Source organism: Monopterus albus, unplaced genomic scaffold, assembly GCF_001952655.1.
Source record: "Monopterus albus unplaced genomic scaffold, M_albus_1.0 scaffold67.1, whole genome shotgun sequence".
NCBI lineage: Eukaryota > Metazoa > Chordata > Actinopteri > Synbranchiformes > Synbranchidae > Monopterus > Monopterus albus.
Window position 1 is genome coordinate 1,022,415 of NW_018127947.1, and position 23,451 is coordinate 1,045,865.

Sequence of the window (23,451 nt, forward strand, 5' to 3'; positions counted from 1 at the left end):
CTGTTATAATTTTTTTAGTATATTACTTGTGTGGTGTAGAAGATAATTATCTATGTAGAGATACTGCTTGCAAACAATGATGGTAAGATGATGTCATGGGGTAGGACTGGATAAGTCTGACTTCTTCCTACTCCATTCAAGCATGTACTAGGTATAAGCAAATTGATATTGGATTAGCATTTATTGGATATGTGTAAAATTATGTGTGTTGACATATCAACTGTCTTTACCTGCTTGAAAGAATAAATCAAATCAAAATCAAAAATCAAAAAAGCGCTGATTATGTAACATATCTTGTTGTAAGAGGTTGCAGCAACTTTATACTGAACGTGTGTGGAAAGGTAGCAGGGTGTGGCCGACATCCCGGAGTTGTGAAAACAAAGTGTGTAGATGCTGAGCAGGAGGTGCAGGCCGGTCCTGCAAGATGTTTCCCCTCCAGCACTTAGGCAAAATGGAAACAAGCTGCACCTCCAGGCTCTCCGCTGCAGGGCTGGGCCCTAGAAAGGTAGAGCCGGTGCACGAGAACATGCGAGAGGGAATGACGGGGAAAGTAGGTCAGAGATGCAGAGGCAGCCGACCGTGAGAGCAACATCCTCGTCTCTCAGGTTGGTGCAGTACTCGGGAGCACTGTCCTGCTTTACTCTTTCATGCCTGTCTTTTAAGGCTTCACTTGTATTGTCTGCCACACGTCAGAGCTGAAGCGGTGAGTGAGTTGTCCTGGGGTCGGAGCTAATTATTTCCATTACTGAGTAATCAGTAACGTTTGGTCTGCTTCTCAGAGCTCGCTGCTCAGAATGTTTTGTCCGACCAACACATGTCTTCAGCTCAAAATAATGTAAAACACAGAAAAGCAGCACATTTTACGCAGTGAAACCAGCAAATCAACCATTTTCGCAACCGATTTCAAGCAAAAATACAAAACAGTTCTCTGAGTGCAGCTTTTGAAATGTGAGGGTCTCCTGTTTTTTTCTATGTGATAGTAAAAATTCTTTGGGTTTTGGACTTCGTCTGACCAAAAAGCACCTCTAGACTCTGCCTTGGACTTTGAGAACAGTTGCAGTCTTGACTAAAAATTAATCAAAAAATTACTTGGTAATGAGAGTAAGTGCTGTAGTTGCAGTCCTACTGTTGTAATTGAAAATGACCACATGTTTTAGTTAGGGGAGGCTAATGGTTGGCAGATAGACTGATGGCAAAGTTTGTGACACAGACTGAAGCCAAGCTGACCCTGATGACTTCATAGTTAGTTTGCCAGATTTAACAAATCCATGCAGAGCCACAAGAAGCATCATACCTAAACTGGTCTCTGCATGCAAAACCAGTTGCTTTTGCACATTTTGCTCCACTTGCATTCAGTGTAACAACAGCCATGTTTGAACAGTTTCACCCTGCAAGTTTTGCTGCATGCTCCTGGAGCTGTGTCAATATCCCTGTTGACCATGCTCCTTGCAGAGCCGGGGGCCTGTGCCAGGATTACATTTTCACACGCCCCTGAGAGTAGCAAGCTGCATCAGCAGCCTTTTCAGCCTTTTCCCCCTCGTGAAGCTGCGACAAAGAGCTGCTGTCATGTTCCCTTTCTGCAGTAGGTGAAATGTGTGTGCGTGCTTTGTCCCAAAGAAAGTCATCAAGAAGCTCCTGTGTGGCCCCAACACAGAGATCTGTAGTTTGCGAGCATTACAGCCGTTTGCCCCTGTAGTGCAACCTGTGAGCCAGACTAATGCACGTGTAATTATCAGCTGATGATCCGGTTCTTATCAGAGTTTGTTTGCTCTCTAAGCGTCTGAGCTCCCGGATGCAGAGCGAACGGCCTCTCAGAGGGCTTGTCTTTCACTGGCAAGGGTGCAGCTTTCTTGTTGTTTGGATTTTGTCATGTGTAATGCTACAATAGGAGTTGTGTGTAGGGGCAGACTGCACTATTCATGAGAATTTCTATGGGACACACAAACATCACTTATAATGTATTGAGACCCCCCATTTCTAGTGCTTGTTTTTTTTTTATAAAAAGAAATAGTTTATTACATGCTTTTCTTGTTGTTAACAAATCCCACAAATAAACAACAATGCATGAGTCTGTCCAACCTCCCATCCCTGTCTGTGGCTCCCAGCCCTCAAGCCTGTCCTGGTTGGCACCCAGGAATCACTGCCCACAGCTCACTTTTTTTTAGCAGATCAGCCTGGTGTTGCTCTGGTTCATGACTGCTTCCCTGGTTTGGAAAACGCGCTACACAAAATTAAGAGGGAAATGGGGATGTCATGTTCTTGTGTCAAAGCCAGAACAGTGATGAAAGATATGGCCATGAAACATTGACCACCGTGGAAGAAATCGATGCAGCTGTGCAGATTGTTTTAGGCCAGTTTACATGAACTTAACTGCTAATTGGAAGTGACTTTAGTAGGATGGATGAGGAACTTGCTACTGATTGGTTAGAGCGAAATAAACATCTCTAAGACAAAGTGACTGCCACGAACATCACGTCAGGCTGAAGCTACCCCACACAGACTTGTCTGGTGTTGTAGTTCTTTTTAAAAGTTCACAAATGCACCATATAGTTTCGTTTTTTAAAAACGGCTCAGTAATTTCCTGAGCAGCTGCTCGTTGTAGTTTCTAATAAACATTACTCATAAAAAATGAAATTGTCTGTTTGCTAGGGACTATTTTTAGCAACGGATGAATCCACATTTGGTCTCTAGTGAGCATTTGTGTCAGCAGGACGGTGCATGTGGGACTAAGTCCAGATATAAACTACAGTGTGTATTCGTGGTGATGAAGGAACATGTCAGCCAGTGCAGCAGTGTGGGCACCGATGGGGTTTAATGGCTCCTGGACTGTAGAGCTCTGTGACTCAGAGCGATATCGAGCCTTATGTGCACTGATAATTCTTTTTAGTAGAATTGTTGTTGGTTTGCCTCTTTTCAGGAAATTTGACATAAAAAGGTGAAATATCACATTTATCCTTTTACATATTAAAAACAAACTGGACTTGCACCTTTTACCTTCTAGTGTGACTGGTGTGTTTTGTGGCCTGATCTGGGCGCCACTTCGTCCCATCGCTGCTCAGTGTGGAACGCTGTGTAAACATCAGAGGTTAGGAGATATGAGGGTACACAGAGGGAAGGTCGCACACTATAACTGAGCCAAGTGGGGGTTTTACAGGCTGGAGTAACCACGGCAACAGTTCAGGCATTGCTGCCTGTTAGGAGACAACTGCATCTGGTGCCATCACATCGCTGCAGGGGACCAGTGCTGGAAGAAGGACTGGGGCTGTTATGTTAAAGTAGCAACACGACAATACAACTGAAGTGCTGCATTCAAAAGTATTATCAACTAAGTCTACTTAAAGCAGAAGTACTTTGCTCCAGTATTTGAACCAGTTTAGTGTCTGAGAAGTTTATAGCATAAACAGACATCTTAAACAGGTTGGTACAAGGTTGGTAAGCACAAGATTAATCTTAAAAATGTGTTGCACTTTAAAAACTTACCATACAGTATTTTTTTTTTATCTTACTCTGTAAAATAACAAACTGTCAGATACATGCAGTACACAGTACAATATTTCCTCAAATATTAAACCAGATTCTCTAAAATGCTGTTACTTGTAAAGTGCACAAACATTTTGACAGTGACAGTGTCACAGCTCTTTCCTGTCTCTTGCTTTCACTGTATAGTACATCGTTATGTCAAGTACAGGTACCTCATAGTTTGATTTGAGCACAGTTCTTGGATTTTTTTCATTACTGCAGGTGTTGTACATTTATAGAAACATTACTTTCTTGTGAACAAAGCAGATTTATCAACTATTTTCATATTGTATATTAATTCTAGTTTATGCCGTTAGTGTCCAGTATTATCTTTAGGTCACTCGGCGCTTAAGCGGAACCTCAGAGATTAAACAGTCACATTTATGTGCCAAAGTGGGCATGGGGGTGAAAATCAAGAGCAGAAGCTGGTAAATCTGCATCAACACAGGGACAGAGCTGTTTGGATGCCCAGACTGATTATGCCATTAGCTGCCTGCACTGGCTCAGTGTGTGTGTGTGTGTGTGAAGGCAGTGAAAATAATAGGATTCAAACTAAAAACGGCTGATGTAACCAGAGGCATGTCTTTAATCTGGTGTGTAATCCTCTTTTTATGAGACTTGACATAATACACATCTTGCCAGCTGAGCGGGCGTGTCAGGTCTGTTTCCTGCAGTATTAGCATCTTGATGGCTCCTGTTGTGCTGGAGCCTGTCAGTGAATGAAACACAGGTGCTGAGATTTAGCTCCTTTGAGGTGACACACTGAACAGAGGTCAGCGGTGGTTTAAGGAAGTGCAGCGTCTCACAGTGAGGACAAGAGCAGGGGGGCCTATTTTTATCTGTGAGGCTGTAACATGAAGCGCCAACCCCACATCAGGATGTATAAATAACTGGTTTTCACAGACAGTATCTGTTTATGTTTTGTGGTGACTGACTGGACTCCGCACACCGGAAGAAGAAGTGTCTGTGAAGTACGCCATTATCACAGTTAATCCTTAAAACCAGTCATTTGTCCTCGTCAGATACTTCGTAACTTGTCACATATTTGAAAGCGGTAATCTGACACGTCCGGGACAGCTGGACTCTGTCCTGATCCTCATGCATTGCTTTGGGTTCTGCTCTTTTGCAGCCTAATCTGCAACTGGCAATGGACTACGTGAATAACACCTCGAACAGCTACAGTTCTGGAGACACCATGAGCACCTCCTTAGCCAACATGACCATCAACGACCAGCACCACCAGGAGAACGGAGTCCAGCTGGGACACAGAAGCCCCGGAGACGCCAAAATGAAAGGTCAGGCATGAGAATAAGGAGCTTCCTGTTCCTCTCAGTTAATGTCCATAAGTTAGCTGATCTAACAACTGGACTGAGGTCAGGGACAAAAATCACTGGTAAATGTTTACCAGTAAAATTAGGGAAGCTACAGCATAGGGTGGAAAGATGATCTTTAAGCCTGGATTAGAAAAGCTTCCTGCAAAGATTTGCATAAGGAGTTCACTCTGAAGAAGCAGAGCATGATGAGCAAAGATTTGTTCTTAATAAATCTAGGACGAGTTATATAAGTAGAGAACAAAAAGAATGTGTTGGAGTGTGTGAAGACATTTAATGAGAATAGTTTTTATATTAACTCTGATTTATCATTTAAAAGCTGTATGTAAACATTTAAACAGTACAATATGTGGCCTGCCAGATTTGTGGTTAAACTTTGGAGCTCACAGGTGTCGCAGGCCGTTGCAGGCCAAGTCAACGCATGGCCTCATGTTACAGCTTTATTTCCAGAACGTATTCTGAAATGAACTTAAGCAAAAGCATGTCAATTTCTATGTACAGTTTCCTAAAAGTCACTGGTGTATATGGAGTCAGGCCAGAGGCCGGGACCTGAAGCTTCAGCTGTGCTTTATTTCAGTCCCTTCTTAAATAATCGATACAAGACATGACTGGCCCCGATTCCCTGACTGCAGCTGCAGACAACTAAAGCTAGCTGCCTCCCGCTGCGTTTGGAGAAATGAGGAAAGTTAAACACACCATTCTGAAACATCCGGCAGAAGTCTCCAGTCTGGTTCCTCTCCTTCCTATTCAGGATCAGAATGTGGTTCAGATATCTCTATAGACTGTTTGTTTGTTTCCAGCTGCAGCTGTTGAACCAGGTAAAGAGGGACAGTGACTGTAAGATTCTATTCTGATTGGCTGGGGGTGAAGATGAGTCATCGCCTCCAAACATTCAGAGTTGGTGTTTGTGAATAATCTACATTTTATGTTAATGGACTTCTGAAATAGACTGCTGGAGGACAGACGGGAAGCTGGGCTGTTTGTACAGATGGATTTAGAGAAATCTAACCAAACTATGGCTGAATAAAATGATTAAAATACAATATTTGTGAAACTTGGTCAAAAGGGCCATAATACCAGCTCTTTAAGGAGGGCATTTGGTAACTGAAAGGGTCATTAATGTGAAAACAGCAAATAACTGGCATAGGAAAGTGGCCGGTTGGTTGGAGTTTGTAAAGTGAATAGCCACAGTCCTGACAGACTGTTCAGCTTGTAGCTAAAGAGGTTCAGGCCTTTCAGCAAGGTGTTTTCCTCCTCATTATTCCAATTAACCATATAGCCAGTTAGTACATAGCTGAGCTTTCCCCACTTTACAGCCGTCACTAGTGCAGTTGTCTCCATCTCCCGCGCCAACAGGAAGCAGCACTTGAAAAATCTGACGGGGTCATCTGCAGAGCTAAACAGCTCATCGGTCAATGGCGAAACACCGAGCGAGTATCTCACTGTCCTGTTTGAATAGAAGACAACAAGTAGAAATGGTGACTTTCTGGTATTTGTAGTGTGAAGACAGGTTGTCACGGTTTCATTTGGTTATTTCTGGGCTTTGGAGTCTAAAACATTTACTAATTAGGAATTAACCAGGGTCCAGGATAAGCAGGTTGTCTCTGGATGATTAAACTTAAAATTTGCCAACATTTCAGGCATTGTTGCACAGGCCCTTAGAGCTCAGTACAGTTTCAAAACATATTCATCAGTTTGACAACACATGAACATACTGTAGTTTGGAAGCATAATTATTCCACCGCTGTCTCTTTTCTAAAGAACATTTTCTTTTTTCCATCAATATAATCTGAGAAACATTGATCTCTGCTTGTTGGTTTCCTTCTACCACACAGTTGTCATCATTTTCAGCCTCCCTCTCTGACCTGCCTTGATTTTAAACATGGGTTTTCCTGCTTGTATGCTAATGTACTTTAAACCTGCTCATTTGCCTGATATTTATAACCCACTGGTGGCACAGACTGAGCGCAATAAGAGCCTGTTACCAGTGAACATGTAGAGTCGCTGACTCACGTGGAACATAATGCCCTCATGCGCCTGCAAGAATCGGTAGCTCCACAGTCTGGGTCAAGCCTGCTTTGATCATTCATACTGAGATGGACAGCCTGTCCACAGTGTAGCACAACGGCGGGTCACCAGGTCGAAGAGGCTCCTTGATCCATTAAACTGCATGAGACGTACCACAGCAAACACGAGCTCAGGAGCAGAGCAGATTCAGCTGGGTGAACTTGAAGAAAGTGTCAGATTTGTATTTAACTGCCTTGCCTGTTTCTGACTGACTGACCTCTATCTACCCCACAGCAGAGATGTCTGCAGACAAAGACGGTGCTGAGGGTGTTTCTGAGCTCTCAGAAAGAGAGAGCACCTCATGTGAAGATGAGCAGCAGCTTGGTATACCTCCTGTCTTTGAGTGCTTGCCTTATTTCAGCTGCTTGTGCATTACTTTATGTTCCTGGCATCTTTAAAAGTATGGATTGATTTTTTTTGGGGACACACACACTTTTTTTTTGCTTTTTGCTTACATTTTTTAGCTGACACTAGCTACTGTTGTATTCAGTAGTACTGTCTATGGCCACCAAGGGGGTGATGTTTAGACTAGCTATCAGAACACAGGCTTGCAGGTTGTTAAACCATGATGTCTTATTTTGTTTGCTCATGTTAAATGGAAAATATGACATTTTAAAGGCATTTTTTAACAAGTTGCTCACTGTAACAACAGTAAAGTAATGAAAATAAATGTTTTTGCTGTTGTGTAATTAGTAATGTAAATACTTTTTAATGAGTAATATGTAGAGAGAGATTAGATGTTTATAGTAAATTGCTCTCACAGATAATTAAATTCCTGTCAGAGAGTAATAACTTCCTAAAATCATAAATTGTCATTTTACACTTTGGTGTTTGTACAAATTAAACAGACAAGCTGTAACATGTTAACTGGAGCACTTTAGTCAGGCTAGCTGCGTCCCCTGGCTTCCTGTCTTTGTGCTAAGCTAACTGGCTGCTAACTGGAGACATGAGAGTGGCACGTTCTCCAAAATGTCACACTACTACTCTAAGTGTTATAACCAAAGCAGTGTGCTGCTCTTGTAGGTCCTGATCCTTTTTCTTTCAGCGTCTTGATTGGGGAAAAAAGTGTGTTCAGGGGTTTTCTTTTTTCTTGCCTTCATTCAGTTCCTTATGCTTGCTTTGATGGTTAATACTCTGCTCCTTTCAGAGCTGCAACATGATCATAAGCAGACTTCAGGGGCAAATGTCTTTTTTTTAACACAAAGATGGTTACATGCTGTTTCAGAATGAAAGGAATTGCCAAACAACAGGCCCAGTAAGACTCATGTGATCTGTTAAACAGATGCACTTCTCAGCCGTGGAAAATGCCAGAGTATCGTTCAGAACGGCTGAGCACATGGAGCACCAGTATAGGTGTGCTCCTACTGCATTGTGCACGGCCTTCGCTCTATACCTTTTGCATAGTGAGCCTTATGATTTGAAATGATATGTCTGTTATTTGCTGTGGGCTTTCCGCACTAACTCGGGTCATTTGGGCTTTGTATTGGTTTCAGCGAGTGAGCCTGTTAATCAGTCGTGAATGACAAACTCATTACTGATCATGCTCTCATGTCTTTCTATCTGTCTTCTCATGCTCAATCAGCAGCAGGAGGACCAGCGTCAACAGGTAGGCCGTTTTTATGTTGTATTGATCGCACTCAGACTGTATTTATTAACTACAGCAGATAGATATGAATACACTTACAGTACAGCTCCAGGTGGACAAATAGTAACCCAGAGGGGCACGCGCTGTTCTCCCTTAACAGCTTTTTAAATAGTTTGTTTGGTTTAAATACTAATAAATACTACATTAATGAATGATGGCACTCCAGTCTCCATACTGCACACATACACTTTTTATAGCTCTCTAGTGTTTTTCTTTGTCACTGCAAAAACTGTTTAGAGGTGAGGTTTTTTGGTTTATGTTTTTTTTTTTTTTTTTTATCCTGGAGAGTGCATTACTGTGAAGTGGTTCAAGAAACTGTTACATTTTGATCACTTATTTTTTGAAAATGCATATTTTAGTGGTTTGTCATTCGTTGTGTTCACTGGAATGCATCATCTGTCTGTCGCCCCAGTGTGATGAGTTACTGCTCATGTCCATCTCAGTTTTTGATGTGGAGTCAGGTATTTTCTTTACAAACCAACCACCATTAATCACTTTTAGTTCACAGGTCTTGCATTGTCACCTTTGTAAATCTCCTTTTATTTTCTGGTTAATTATATACAAGAGAATTTGATTTCATTTTGAACATCAAATTCCCAGTTGTGTTCACTTCTGTATTTTTTGTTTCAATGGGGAGGTGGCAAACAAGTGGTTTGAATGTCATCGTTACTCTGCTTGCCAAAAAACATTAACAAAAACCTGCTACTGGAGTCCGCAGTGAGTTCATGTTAGTGGGCGACGGATCAAAGTCTGCTGGGGAGGGCGGTGACTTCATGGGAGCTCCCTGCTCCCAGGACCCGGGAAACAATGCAGCTGGAGAGAGTGGGAAGAGGCTCAGTGACTCGTCATGGGCCTCTGAAGACCTCAGCTGCAGCTCAGAGGTTAGACGGGATGTGCAGGCCAGGAGGGGGAGCCCAGAGTGGAGCGGCACTGTGGATGCTCAGAGGGCGAGCAGCCTCGACGCGGCCGAGTGCCTGGCCGAAGTGAGCAACCTGGCTGGAACGTGTTTAGTCCGGAGCACAGCTTTGGAAGATCTGACATCCATCGGAGACAGAAACTCGTGGACTGATCTGGGAGAGGAGCTCATCTCTGAACGAACAAATGGAGCAGCTTTAAAGTCTTGCAGGGACTCTGGAAGCAACAAGATCAATCCAGAAACCCAGCAGACCCCTCAGACCCAAAGTCTGTCACAATCTATCTTCGATTCTCATGCAGAAGATCTGCACCCAGAAAGCAGCCAGAACATTTTCAAGAAAGGCGGCCTTTTAACCAAACTGTCCCCTGACATGGCAGCTGAAAACAGCAGCAGTGACTCATTGTTATTCAGTGCCGCCTATTCAAAGCCTGACATTTCTAATGAGTCAGAGATAAGGAGCAGTGTGGCTCTGCCCACCCCCCAAACCTCTGCAGCCAGAAAGTCTTTGGTGCCCGTCGCTATTTTCAAAGGTCTGTTTGCTGTCATGTTCACCAGTTCAGAACCAGTCCTCTTTCGTTAATTCCTTCCACTTTGATTTCCAGCGCAGCTTCTACTGTCTGTTATGCAGCACTCTCCCTCCGAATCCTTTCTCTGGATGTTAACTTTGACCCAAGGAACAGCTCGTTGCCCTCCCTCCCCACTTTAGTTTTATGTTTAATCTCTGCATCTCTGATCACTCTGCTGGTTATGCAGCCTGAAAAGCCTCTCTGCGGTTTCCACGTGCACGATGTGTACATCATGTGGCACATTGCATGCTGCATACCCTACATCACCGGTTTCACGTCTTTGTTTTTTTGGGGGTTTTTTGCCATGTGAATGTAGACAGGCACAGAGTCTTAGCTGAGTGGATATGGTCAAGAAATTGTTTCTCTCTCCTTTCTGTAGCTCAAGCAAAGTTGGACAACGGCTCCGTGGAGAAGGTATGTCAGCAAGACATTGTGTTGTCTCATTTCTTCTGTCACTACACTGTTAAAGGATAATTCTAGTTTAGTGAAACTAAGAACTTGTTTTCTTTTTCCATCCACATTTATAAAAATGTATCAGGACGACGAACACGAGCAGTCGCTGCTTTTAAATAACATTAAGAAGAACAAATGAAAACAAGTGGTAAAATTATTACCCAAAGTGTTTGCTGTAGACATCCACCACAGCTGACAGACCAGAGTCCAGGTTAAGTTTTGGCCTTTTGCCAAAATAAGACCTGAGATGTAATAAACCAGGATGATCCTTTAACATCACACCCATGAGATGATTTCATTCTTTTCCATCATTTTTTCATTGTTTTGTTTTATTGTCATTGGAACTTTTGTTTTTCATTCATTTTCCCTCTTCATGAGAAAGACTCAAACTGCCACCAAACCAACCTCTTCCCCTAAAAGACCTTCCTCCCGAAACAGCCACAGCTCGATCCCTATTAAAGCCAGCAGCAAAGGGCCCAGGCAGCCTGGAGTAAGTACAGGTCTGAGTGAAGCTCAGAGTTTAAGCTTCATGGGTGGAGTGGTGATTGGTGTCCTTGACTGATTGAATCTTGTCAGGGACATGCTAACGAATAAGGAGGTTGTCCAGACAGTTTCTAATCCGCTCAGATTTTTGAAATGCTTTTTGATTCCTGATCCACCTTGACTTTGAATGCAAATATTTCTACTGAAAACAAGCTTAAATTTCTGTTTTGTTCATTTTCAGGGTGCAAAATCTCAAACCTCAGGAGCAAAGACTTCTGCAAGAACTGCAGCTCAACCAGGTACAAAATAAAATCTTGACATTTCATCTGAATTCTTTTCATTTTGATTTCTGTCTTTTATATAAGATTTAAAGATTACTTATGTGTCATATTCTTTGTGATACAGCTAGTGCCAAGAAACCTCCCACTCCAAAAAATGACAAAGGTAAAACAAAATAAAAAGGACAGCTAATTAGAGCTCACTCTCAGCCTCGCGTGGCCACAGTGCCACGATCTAATCTGGATCAACCTTGGTCCACTATTTGCCAAGATAGCACCCAGTTTATTTTCTGATTTATTATTTCTTTATTCTTTTATTCCATGGCCACTGATGTGTTTAAACCCTCTGACCTATTGTTTCTCTGATTGCTTAAGATGCCATGAGTGGACAGAGCAGCCCTGGAACCCCCAAATCCCCCGGTAGCCAAGCACTTTCTGCAAAGTCGGCAGCTGAGGCCAACAAAGTGAAGAAGGTGGCGGTGGTGCGTTCTACACCCAAATCGCCAGGTTCGCTGAAGAGCCGCTCGCCGGCTCCTCTGGCCGCCGCGGCACCGATGCCGGACCTGAAGAACATCAAGTCCAAAATCGGCTCCACAGACAACATCAAACACCAGCCTGGAGGTGGAAAGGTAGCCTGACTCTGACTGTCGCACTGAACACACCTGTTGTAGTCCGAGGCTCTACTGCTGTGTGCAGAAGGAGCTTTTACATAGTCTGTGTTGTCTCAGTCTGCACGTCTTCATGTCACACAGGACAGGAGGAGCATGCTTGAGTTTCAGCTCTATTTATGCAAACAGCTGTGGAGACAGAAACACTGTGTATTCCTGCACCACACCACAGGTTTTGATATTTCCTAGTGAAAGGCATCTGATATGAAACAACGTGTAGGATAAAACAGGATTTTTATTACAAGCCTGTTTAGATAAACGTTCTGCTTGTTTACAACCTCTCTGAAAACCTGCCTGCTCTGGATTCTTGCACATTGATCGTCTTTCCAGAGCTCTGCTTTTAGTGAGTATATTTCGGTAAAACTAATGACCAAACAAACCTAAATATCATCTGGAGGCAGCTTGGAGTAGAGCTGCTCCTTCACGCTGAAAGCAGCTGAGGTGGTTCAGGCATCTGATCAGGACACTTTGTGGTTTATTGAGAAGTTGTATATCTCATCTGGCCTGGGAATGCTTCGGGGTCCCCCAGGAGGAGCTGGAGAACATCCCAGAGGAGTGGTAGGAAATGGATGGATGGTCAACCAAGAGTCAAGTTGTAAAAATCCAGAATGAACCTTTAACATGGCCGGTTTTCAACATTTCACCTACTTCTTTTACCTGTTTCACATAAGCTTTGTTGTTGATCTGCCACACTTGTGTCTGTGGCTCCACCCACTGAATCAGCCAACCAGAATGCTTCTGCTTCCAGAGCTTCTGACAGTTTTTTTTTTTTTTTTTTTTTACCAAACCTTCGATCTGCCTCTTTGTGTTTTAAGTACAAGTCTGACTACATCTCTCTCTCTCTGTGTGTGTGTGTGTGTGTGTGTGTGTGTGTGTGTGTGTGTGTGTGTGTGTTGAGAACAACGTTTGCATGTTACCCTCCTGTGTTTGGTCCTGTCAGTTCTCCTGGTCAATGTTTGACTGGTAAAGGAAATGAGAGGAATAAACACACACACAGTTTCACCACCAGTGCACAGTTTATACAAGGCCAGTTTCACTACTTCACTTAAACTGCATGTGGCTACACAAAGCAACAAGAGTTGGCCAGTAGGCTTCGCAGCTCATGTGTCAAACCATCATCTACACTCAAAATCTAAAAGCTGACGTTTTCGTTTTTTCAGGTACAAGTCCTTGATCAGAAGGTGGACTATAGTAATGTCCAGTCTAAGTGCGGGTCCAAAGGCAATATCAAACATGTACCCGGTGGCGGCAATGTGAGTAACTGAGGGATGAACTCAACCCCAGACTCTTGAGTATCTCTACAGTTATGATCATCAGAACCAAGATTTGGTAAAAAGCAGGTGCTTTCTTGTTTGTGCTCTACATGTTAATGATCTGAAGATGGACTTGGATGGAGTCTGTACAGTCTCAGTCTGCTCAGTACTCACTAATGAGTAGTGCTATCAATCGGTTAAAAGGTCTAGTCGCGATTAATGACATGATTATCCATAGTTAACGCGCGATTAATAGCATTTTTTTAGATTTGTTCTAAACAGTGGTGGAAAGTAAGTACTGTATTTAAGTACAATTTTGAGGTATTGCGTTCTCTGCTACTTCACTACTTTGGCTTCACCACATTTTAGAGACAAGTATTGTACTTTTTACTCCACTGCATTTATTTTATAACTTTAGTTACTTTTCAGAACCAGATTAATACAAAATGCAGTATAATTATAAGACCTAAAGATGCACTTAGCCATCAGCCTGTTACATTAATGCATTAAAGCTGGCATCTGTAACATTTTATTAGCTATTCTATTTATATATTTTCAGAAATGTTTTTGTGGTGAAAAACAGATTTACCATGTGTGGAAAAAGTATATAGAAATTAGGTCGACAGTGCCAATAACATCTGATCAGAACAGAGCCAGTGGACTACAAGTCTCATATTTTGCACAGTATTTATATTTTCATGCACTAAAGCCAGTAGAATTCTCTAGTAGTTTCGTACTGTACTGGCTACCTCATGTCTAGTAGTAGTGGTTAAAGCAGCAGGTGTGAGACACAAACAGCATTTTGAATGGCAGCTTTTAATAAAATGAGTTTTTATCCCTTTTACCTCTTTCCTCCTTCTGGCCTGATCTCCTCCTGCAGCCATTCTCAGTCTCATTTCTGAAGAATTTTATTTGTCTTCTCACACTGTGCAGGTCCAAATCCTGGACAAGAAACTGGACCTGACTAACGTCCAGGCTCGCTGTGGTTCTAAAGACAACATAAAGCACACGCCTGGTGGAGGCAAGGTGAGAAATCAAATGCGTCTCATGTTTGGTTTTCACCTGTGAAATAATTGGCCTTAAAGTGAAGCTCATCTGCATGATGCTTCTGCCACAAGTAGAGGAAAGAGTCCTACTGTATCGCCTACTATATTATGAATACAAGGCTGACCTAGTGTCACAGTTTGCCGGTCTCACTCTTCACCTGCTCTCAGTGACTCTAAGGTAACGGTGTGTTCCACTCACTTCTGCACTTTTCCAGGTTAAAATCCTTGATCAGAAGGTGGACTATAGTAATGTCCAGTCTAAGTGCGGCTCCACAGACAATATCAAACATGTACCCGGTGGCGGCAATGTAAGTAACTGAGGGATGAACTCAGCACCAGGCTGTTCAGAACCAACTTTTGGACTTGAGGTCTGACACTTTCAGAATCTTGAATTGGTCCAGTTTGGTAGCACAGTGGGCCCCCTGTCAGACACCTGTGGCTCAGCAATGTCAACAATATATGGGTAGTGCAACATGAAAACATTACATTATGGTTTTTAAAGCTCCTCTTGTTAGTCTGGGGTTTACTCCCATTGCTGGGATTCCCAGGCGCTCATGTCTGGAACTGCAGCTCCTGTAGTTTGAGGGCTACAATGTGCTCATTTGTTTATACTTTGGCCAAACTGACACCTTCAGAAGCATCTTTTATGCTCTTTGGCTGTTTATTCGCTGTGGTTATTGAAGATGATGCGTGTATCCTGTCATACTCAGATTTGACTGAGTTATGATTTAATTTCTTTTGTTTATTGAAATGCCTTAATTCCACGAGCTGCCACAACCACTTCAGATGTCTCCTGAGAGTCAACAGGTTCTTTGTCTTCTTCACTATCAAAGTAAACCATTTGTAGTTGCCAGCAGCTCTGTGGGCCGTAGCAAACGGCAGCAGCTGATAGCTAATTAATTGCACTTAATTTTCCTAAATGTAAACAAATATAGGCTAAAACAGGTGTAGCTCACAGTGTAACTTGCTGAATCTTTTCATGAACAGTAGGTGAAGATATTTTATGCTGTTTATAAACAGTATACATCATGGATGGGCTACTTCTGGAACTAAAGAATCTCCTCATCATAGGAGCCTTGTGTATCTGTGCAGTTATGATCATCACACTAACGCCTGTTAAAAACAGATGAAACCCTTCTTTGTCATCGTCACTCAGCCACGTTTCCTGGTTAGCTCTCGCTCCCTTGAGCCTCAGATTCGTTCCTCCTGCAGTGGCTCCGGGATAACGGTCTTCTTTCCCCACATATCGACTCTCCAGGTACAAATTCTTAATGAGAAGTTGGACATGAGCAATGTGCAGTCCCGGTGCGGCTCCAAAGACAATATAAAACATGTACCCGGTGGTGGCAATGTGAGTAGATCAATAAGGGACTGCCCTGTGTGTAGCCAAAACCACTTGTTCTTGCTTCATCTTGACAAAGGACATGCACGTCGTTCTGACCTCCTAGCTCCCCACCTGATAACGTCTCCTATTAACAGCTTTATCATTAGACAGTCATGAGCGTTTCATGTTGGCATCTAGAATATCACTAAACTGTGGATTTAGAACCGTTTGTATTTGCCGGCTTCCATCCTAGATTTTCGCTTGTAGACATCACTGGTTGTGCTGACAGTGGCTCTGCTGTCACAGCTGATGGTGGTGTGTAATGCTCACGGCCTAATCCGAGTCTGTGCTTGTCGGTTCAGAACCTCAAACTGGCTCCTTCACTAACACGAGTGAATCTGTGTGGATGTTTTTATTCCAACTCATCTGAGCCGAAATCACTACATCAGATGTTTATGATGAGAAAATGCATGAAACTTATAAAAATGCATGATTGGAGCCCCTCCACAGAAACAACGAGTCTCTGTCCTCGACCTCTCCACTGAACTGTTCCTGTTGTCGTGAGATGACCTCAGCGGAGGGAGACTGAGCCCTTTGTGTTTCCACACAGGAGAGCCTGAGATGAGGTCATGCATGGCTGAAAACTACGGCTTCACCTCATAACATGAGTACTGTGTGGTGAAAAATGCAGAATATGATCGATTAACTTGATACTTCCTAACATGAAACTTGATCATTTGTTTGCTTTTTTAAATTTTTTTTGTATTCAAGTGCCAAGTTTTTAATGCTCACAGGTGCAAAAACAGCACATTAGTGTGTAATTAGTCGCTGTTAGTGTTTCCCTTCCTGGTACCAGCTGTAGACTAACCGGCCAGTGAGCAGGATGACGTGGTCGGTGCTGATGAAACCGTTTTTCTGCTCTGTTTGGTTTCAGATCCAAATTGTGCACAAAAAGATTGACCTGAGCAACGTCACATCTAAATGTGGATCCAAAGACAACATTCACCATAAACCAGGTGAAATATCATGTTTACTGTCTGTGAAAAGCAATGATTCACAGAACTTGTAGCATAATTTTTCTGTGTACCAAGTACTTTTGATAATTTAAATACATGTTGCTGATAATACTTTTGTACTTACTGAAAGTAGGATTTTGAAAGCAGATCTTTTACTTGTAATGCTGAGTTTTTACGTGGTTGCATTAGTACTTTTAATGAAAAGTTCTCTGGACTGGTCTTGTGCTTACTGGCCTTTCTGTTTATTTGTTGACTGCTGCTTTTTTTAATAATACTTGTGTATTTGCTGTGTCTGACATACTATCTGTGTATACCTCTATATTTGTAAACTTTATAATAATGGTGCTAATTTCTATTTCCATTAGGTGGTGGAAATGTCGAGATCAAAAGTGAGAAGCTGGAGTTCAGAGGTCAGTCCAAGGTCGGCTCTCTGGGCAACATTGGCCATGTCCCTGGAGGCGGACAGAGAAAGGTAGGGCTGGGGAGGCAGGATGTGACGCGATCATATGGAAGCAAATCCCCACTAAAATGTTTGAGGGCGCACAGATTAGTAAGTGCACAATCAGATCTGAGAGCGTGTTCCTGGCCACTCTTATCTTTGAGTCTGATCACTCAGATTTCTCCACTGGGTTTTGTGTGAAGGTCTGTCGATGCCAAAGGGTTTAAAAACACAAAAGACGTTTTTAGCTCTTTTCAGTTTGCACGGATTCGACGGTGAGGGAGAATCCCTGCTTGCCCGCTCATGATTTTGTGCTCCCTCGCTCTCAAACCCTGATTTGCAAACGGAAGAGAGCTCAAAACGTGTTTTGTGTGTTTTTTAGAAGCTTTTGGTTCCGACAGACTTTGACACAAAACCCCAGTGGAGAAATCTGAGAGTGCAGACTCGGACATGAGCACGGGCATGGCCGCGAACACGCTCTCAGATCTGATTCTGAGCCCTGTCAGCGCACTCTAAAGCTGTAACGCTTCATGAGCCGGGTTTTGTTCTTAAACAGTCTTGGTTTTACACTGAGACTTTGTCAGGACTTTTTCTAAAGCACAAAACAGCACATTGATCTTAGATGTAAAAGTTGAAGCATAAACGGACCAACGCTGATGTTACAGACACAAAAACGGCCACTTGTGTCCAGTGCTGGTGCTGCTGGGCGGCTCCGACTGCCTCCTCTCACGCCCCACTCATTCACTTCTCATCCTTCCTTCTCCTGGGTTTGTCATTATTACTTTTGTACAAGACACTTTCATCTTCTCCACCCAACTGGTTTTCAGTTCATCATCACTTGTCCATTCTTCTCATTATCTTCTGTTCCTGGTCATTCAGCTGAATTCATTTGGTTTTTCATATATTGTGTTGCCTTGTGATTTCTGTTGATATGCCATCCCGTGTATTTTTGTTGCATGTTTTGTTCATCCCTCTGTAGAGGGAGAAGGGGAAGGAAGCCGAGGGCAGCACCTCAGACAGCCCCTCAGTCCCCTCCCCCGCTGTCACCCCTCCTCAGTCACCTCAGACTGTCCCCTCAGCACCTGACACACCCACCCTGACGAGCCCCCTCAGAAAGACTGAGGACTCCTGTAAGTACTCACCAGCTGTGTGCTTCTCTACAACAGCTGTCTCCTACCCGGTGTTAGTCATGTTGTCAGTGGATATTTGGTGCAACAGTCGGGTGGAAACTCTAAAAGAGAGATTTATTGAGACACTTGAACTTCATCCCACATAGTTTTGTTTCACTTTGCTCTGTTTGACTGTAAAACATTGCCTTGTGTGCAGTATTGAAGGTCTTAAAAGCCTCGAATTTAATTTGGTAAACCCTGCACACCAACCAAAACCTTTTCACTCACAATAAAACTGATAGAATGTGAAGGTGTCATCTAACAGCTGACCAAAAACCCAGTGACGGACAGTGAACCTGGGGGTTTAGGAGACTTGATGCTAGTCCTGTTCATATTGATGTACATGCCGATGCCCACCAGAGGGCGCCCTGCTCCTCCCTGTCTCAGTCACTGAGGAAAATACAGCTGTTACATTAATCATCCCAAACGGTTTCTTACTTCCGTCCTCCAGTGTGCTGGTGGAAAGTAACTGAATACATTTACTCAGATACATTTTACAGGTCACTTTAGTTGAGTATTTTCATTTTATGCTACTTAATTCTACTTCTCCGCCACACTGATCTGACACAGTACAACCCTCCCTCAGTAAAGGCGTGCGCTCTGGTTTGTGGTCCCTCCGTTGGGGCATTGCCCCTCAAACGCCTCAGATGGTTTCATTTAAATTTCTTTCTTACCTCCAGTTATCGTCTTATGATCCCTCAGATTTATTTTATGAACTGTAAATAAAGTAATAATCTAATGATGTAGCATAGGTTAGGGTCATTTATCAGTCACAGTGATACTTTTTATTACATTTGGACTTTTTGTTAAAGCTGCAGTATGTAACTTCTTTTTCATATATTTTTGTTGTACAAATGTTCTTAATGTGGAGAGGAGCTGTCGAAGCCTCCTGTGACCCAGACTCACTGACCAGCACCAGCAGCAGTGCAGATAAATCAGCTTCTAGAAGGTTTTGAGCAGGATTGACCTCTCTGATCAATCAGGTTTTCAGTTATTTCTGCTTCATTAGTGAGTTTTGTTGCTTTCTCATTTCTTGTAGTTTCATAACAAATCAGAAGAGCGTGACGGAACATAGCAGGTCCTAGTAGAGCAGGGATGCAGGGAGATACCTTAAGTTACCTACTGTAGCTTGTAATACACTTATGGATGCAGTACTTTCACTGGCAGTGGAGTATTCTTCCACCATCATACTGGCACTTTGACTTCCTTGCTGCTGTGTGTGACCTTCAGCTGTCATCTCGCCACAGATCGAGAGCCACAAACTGAACTTCCGTGAGACGGCCAAGGCCCGCACTGACCACGGCGCTGAGATTGTGTCTTTGGAAGACTCCCCCCACCAGCTCAGCACCGTGTCCTCCTCCGGCAGCATCAACATGGCCGAATCCCCACAGCTGTCCACGCTGGCCGACCAGGTGTCCGCCTCTCTGGCCAAACAAGGCTTGTGAATGCACCCATGTCACCTGCACCTCAAACACACGACCCCGTAGAGGAGTTGTGACGCCGTCCTCGTTACTTTCATGGGACTTTTTTAGCTTCCTGTCACTGTTTATCCATCACTAACCTTTGAAATTGTTCTTGAGGCATTACTAGTAGACGTCTTGAGGCAAAATGCGGATTAACATGTAGGCCAACATGTATTTCATTTCTCTCTGTGGTCTTTGAGCTCTTTATTTGCTATTATTTCTACCTTTTGTAAGTGTCCCTTTAAGAGTTAAAGCACTCAGCAGAGAAAAATTCTCCTTGTGAATCTGAGGAATTATCCACATCCTTATAAATCCAACCATATTGAAGACTTGGTTTTCTGTCACACTGACTTTAAACCTTTTAGGCAGTTGCGTTTTCAGTGTCCCCTGTCATGAGTGTCCCCTGGTGGGTTTTGTTTTGATATAAATTGACTTGTAAACTAGAAGGGAGTGCAGGTGGTTGGGGTTCGGTTTAAGGAACGGTTGTAGGGTGTAGTGAGGAAGACTGTTCAAAGAAAAGTAGCAAATCTCTCCTCAAGGCAGAAAAATGTGAACGGACCTCACTGCTGTTTTTGCTTTGTGTAGTCCCGATGTGTCCTGCGCCTCAAGCTGCTGCACCGGCGGTGACGGGCCTAACTGGGTTCAGAAGAAAAAAAAAAAAAAGAAGAGCTAGAGTAGAAACATCGGTTTGTGTTGGGCACAGTTTTATAATTGTATTCTGTGGATATATGACATGTATTTGATATGAAGAAACATTTGTATTGTGCCTGCTGCTGTCAGTGTTGAGTTTTGTTACTGCTCTATTGTAAATGCGCTACAGCTACAGATGTATGAGGAGGAAAATTTACCTTAAGGCATTTAAAGTGTAACTTGGGCCAAATTATGAAGAGAAACAGCCGTTCAGTGTTTAAGCTGCTGTAAGATGCACTTGCAGGTAGGCAGAATAGTTGGTACTGAAAATACAAGTGTTCCAGTCAGACTGTGTAACTTCTGCTGAACAGATGCTACCACAAGCTAAATACTGAGCTGTAGCAAGAATCGTAGTTACTGAACAGTGATATGAGGCTGAAGGATGTTCATTTTGTTTCTTCACTCACAAGTTGCTTAGTCTCTTTAAAGGCTGGAAAAACAAGTATTTTACAGTGTGCTCAGCAGGATTGAACATGTTTGTGTTGCAGAACAGACAGATGAATGGTGCCCAGCTGATTGGGTAGAGCTGAGATGAGGGATCTGGCATGCAGCGAGAAGCCGCACAGTGATGCATCCATTAGCTCTGGCAGTAAATCTGTAGCTGAGACACGGGACTTAGCAGCTGATTGTGTTGAAACTTCTAGTTCCTTGGAAAGTTGCAAACTATACTACATGACCAAAAATATGTGGACACCTAAATGTAGCACCACTGTGACATTTTGAGCATCTCAATCCAAAACGGTGGGCGTTACTGTGCTGCTATAACAGCCTCAGACTTTCCACCAGATCATGAACCTGCTGCAGGGGACATTGGTGTCAGGTGATGAGGCCTGGATCACAGTGTTGGATGGAGTTCAGGGCTGTGTGCAGACCAGTCAGGGGCGGCTGTGGCTCAGGAGGTAGAGCGGGTTGTTTCCTAACTGGAGTATTAGCGGTTCGATTCCCGGCTTGTCCAGTCAACATGTCGAGGTGTCCTTGAGCAAGACACTGAACCCCCAGTTGCTCCCGGTGATGTCACCGGTGTGTGAATGTGTGAGTGCTTGGGAGTGCGAATGGGTGAATGGCCGAATAATGTGAAAGCGCTTTGAATGTGCTGTAAAAGCATAGAAAGGCGCTATACAAGTATAAGACCATTTACCAGTCAGGCTGGAAAAACACCTCTCTATGGGCCTTTGCTGTAGGAATGTGTAGAACTAGTAAAACCCAAAGCGAAGCCTGAGGAATGATTTTATCTTATACATATCCTGGTCAGTCTGAGACAGGTTGACTCTTTACAAAGTTCTGTCCCACTTGTCCCTTTTCAGGGTTTTTTGTTCAAAAACCCAGAATATCACCTTAGAAAAACAGAGGAGGGAAACGCAGACCTGCTCAGATAATTAATCTTCAGACACAAAGCGCTGCCACAGATTTGAGTGTCTACATACTTTTGGTCATACGGTGTAGTCTAATTCATACTGAGCAAGATTAGAAAAGATTTAAAACTTTTTGAGCTTTTCATTTTGACATTGGTTTTGTACTGGAATGAAGTGAATGCAACAGTTTCCTCCGTGTAAACATGTTCCCTGAAAACCACACTCAGACCCCATGTTTGAAGACGTCCCAATGGTTATCAGTATTCCCAGTGATTCATCACTATTACTCGCTTTAGTATGAGGGAACCGACTTCTGGCATGCACCTCATGTTGCCCCCTTTTCAAAGTGGTCTCTTTGGTTCCTGTTTATATCTGTACGTGGGAGAAGATCCTGACTAAAATGTGTGTGGTGCTAACCTTCACTCGGAGAGATGTACAACAGTATTTTTTTCTCTGTGGTCACAGAGAATTGCTTGCCACTTTGTCTGCATGCTCCAGTCAATTCTTGGTTTTTTCTTCCAGGGCAGACACGAGTGCTAAGGGTGGGAGTTGTTCCCAAGTGTGCGCTACAGCGTGTGTGTGTTTCAGTGGTCCTCTCTGTGTTCCTCTGGACCGGAGATTTCTGCAGTAACAAAAACTCATCACCCTTCTGGTTACTTCTGACACTGTACAGTCGTGGAAATGTGATTGTTCTCGTTATTGTGCATTTTATCAATAACTGGTTTATGATGACTTGTTGCTGTATGTGTATTTGAAAATAAATGCTATGAAGTCACTGTTGTTGTGAAGGATTGCAATGTGAGTGCCAAGTCTGAAATCGCTCCCTCCTGATCACCTAGTGTGTGAGATTTACTGTCAGCTGTTTTGTGTGTCCATTTTGCATAAACGTTCTCAAATTGTCATGTTCCCTCAACTCAATGAATCGCATTTGTGTAACGTGAGGGAGCGACTTTGGACAGTTCTCACTCTGAAGGACTTGAGGCCATGACAGTCACACCAAGTTAAACATAAATGTTTTAATGGTACTATTTACAAAAAGAAAACAATTCTGCTTTTGATTAGGTTAACTGCTGTAACAATCGAACAGGTACATTGAAATCTCTCAACTAGAAAAAAAAAAAAACAATGCTGTGGCATCAAAGGTGGAAAATGAAAACCATAGATTTTTTTTTTTTGCATAGCAATTAGTTACTTAAGGGCAGGGAGGGCCAAGAGTGTGGTTATATGGACGTTGTGGGGTGGCAGAAACACAATCCATCTTGCAGTAGTCTGGATCTGATCCATTTTATAGTGAAAGTATTAAACAGCAGAAAATATTCCCTTAAATTCAAGAACCTGAGCGCATGGTGGCTTGCCACAATCTGACTTGTCTAATAACAACTGAGGGAAAGGGAGTGAAATGAGCAGACAGCACCATCATCCCCAGCCATTTATTCCTTATCCTTTTGGAACTGTGAACATCTTCCTGTGCTGTTGTGATAAGACGAACAAAAGCATGCAGCAGCTTCTGTAGGGCAAGTGCTCAAGAGACACCCCAGTCCTCTCTGTGCCATTGCCCCTCTGACACACCGAGTACAGAGCCTGCGGGGCGAGATGGGAGCCAGATGCTATCCAGAGATACTGTGAAGGAATGATTTCACTATTCAGAGAAAGTGTTGTTACGCTGGAACAGACATAAAAACATCAGGAATGAACAAAGAAAGCAAACCAACAAAATTAGACTTGGCAGCTGGAGAGTTGCTCGGATGACGTCGGGCGACCTCTATGGGTGGG

General features: G+C 43.1%; 2 protein-coding genes across 4 annotated transcripts in view; both read left to right on the top strand.

The window, feature by feature from the left end:
• LOC109962771 (transmembrane protein 150A-like) overlaps window positions 1-11,247 on the top strand; it is a 40,252-nt gene extending 29,005 nt beyond the window's left edge. For 2 of the 3 annotated variants that reach the window (XM_020604769.1, XM_020604771.1), the window contains exons 10-12: window positions 8,500-8,523; window positions 10,424-10,458; window positions 11,222-11,247. The gene's annotated coding sequence lies outside the window, so the exon portion shown is untranslated. Of the gene's footprint in view, window positions 1-8,499; window positions 8,524-10,423; window positions 10,459-11,221 lie in introns of those variants that run through there. The other variant, XM_020604770.1, reaches the window with a different exon arrangement.
• Window positions 11,248-14,220: 2,973 nt separating this feature from the next.
• LOC109962772 (microtubule-associated protein tau-like) lies at window positions 14,221-20,299 on the top strand. The gene is made up of 4 exons (XM_020604772.1): window positions 14,221-15,576; window positions 16,484-16,565; window positions 16,931-17,037; window positions 19,421-20,299. Exons 1-4 carry the CDS (start codon window positions 15,352-15,354, stop codon window positions 19,616-19,618), a joined length of 612 nt encoding a protein of 203 aa, XP_020460428.1. The 5' UTR covers window positions 14,221-15,351; the 3' UTR covers window positions 19,619-20,299.
• The last annotated feature ends 3,152 nt before the right edge of the window (window positions 20,300-23,451 follow it).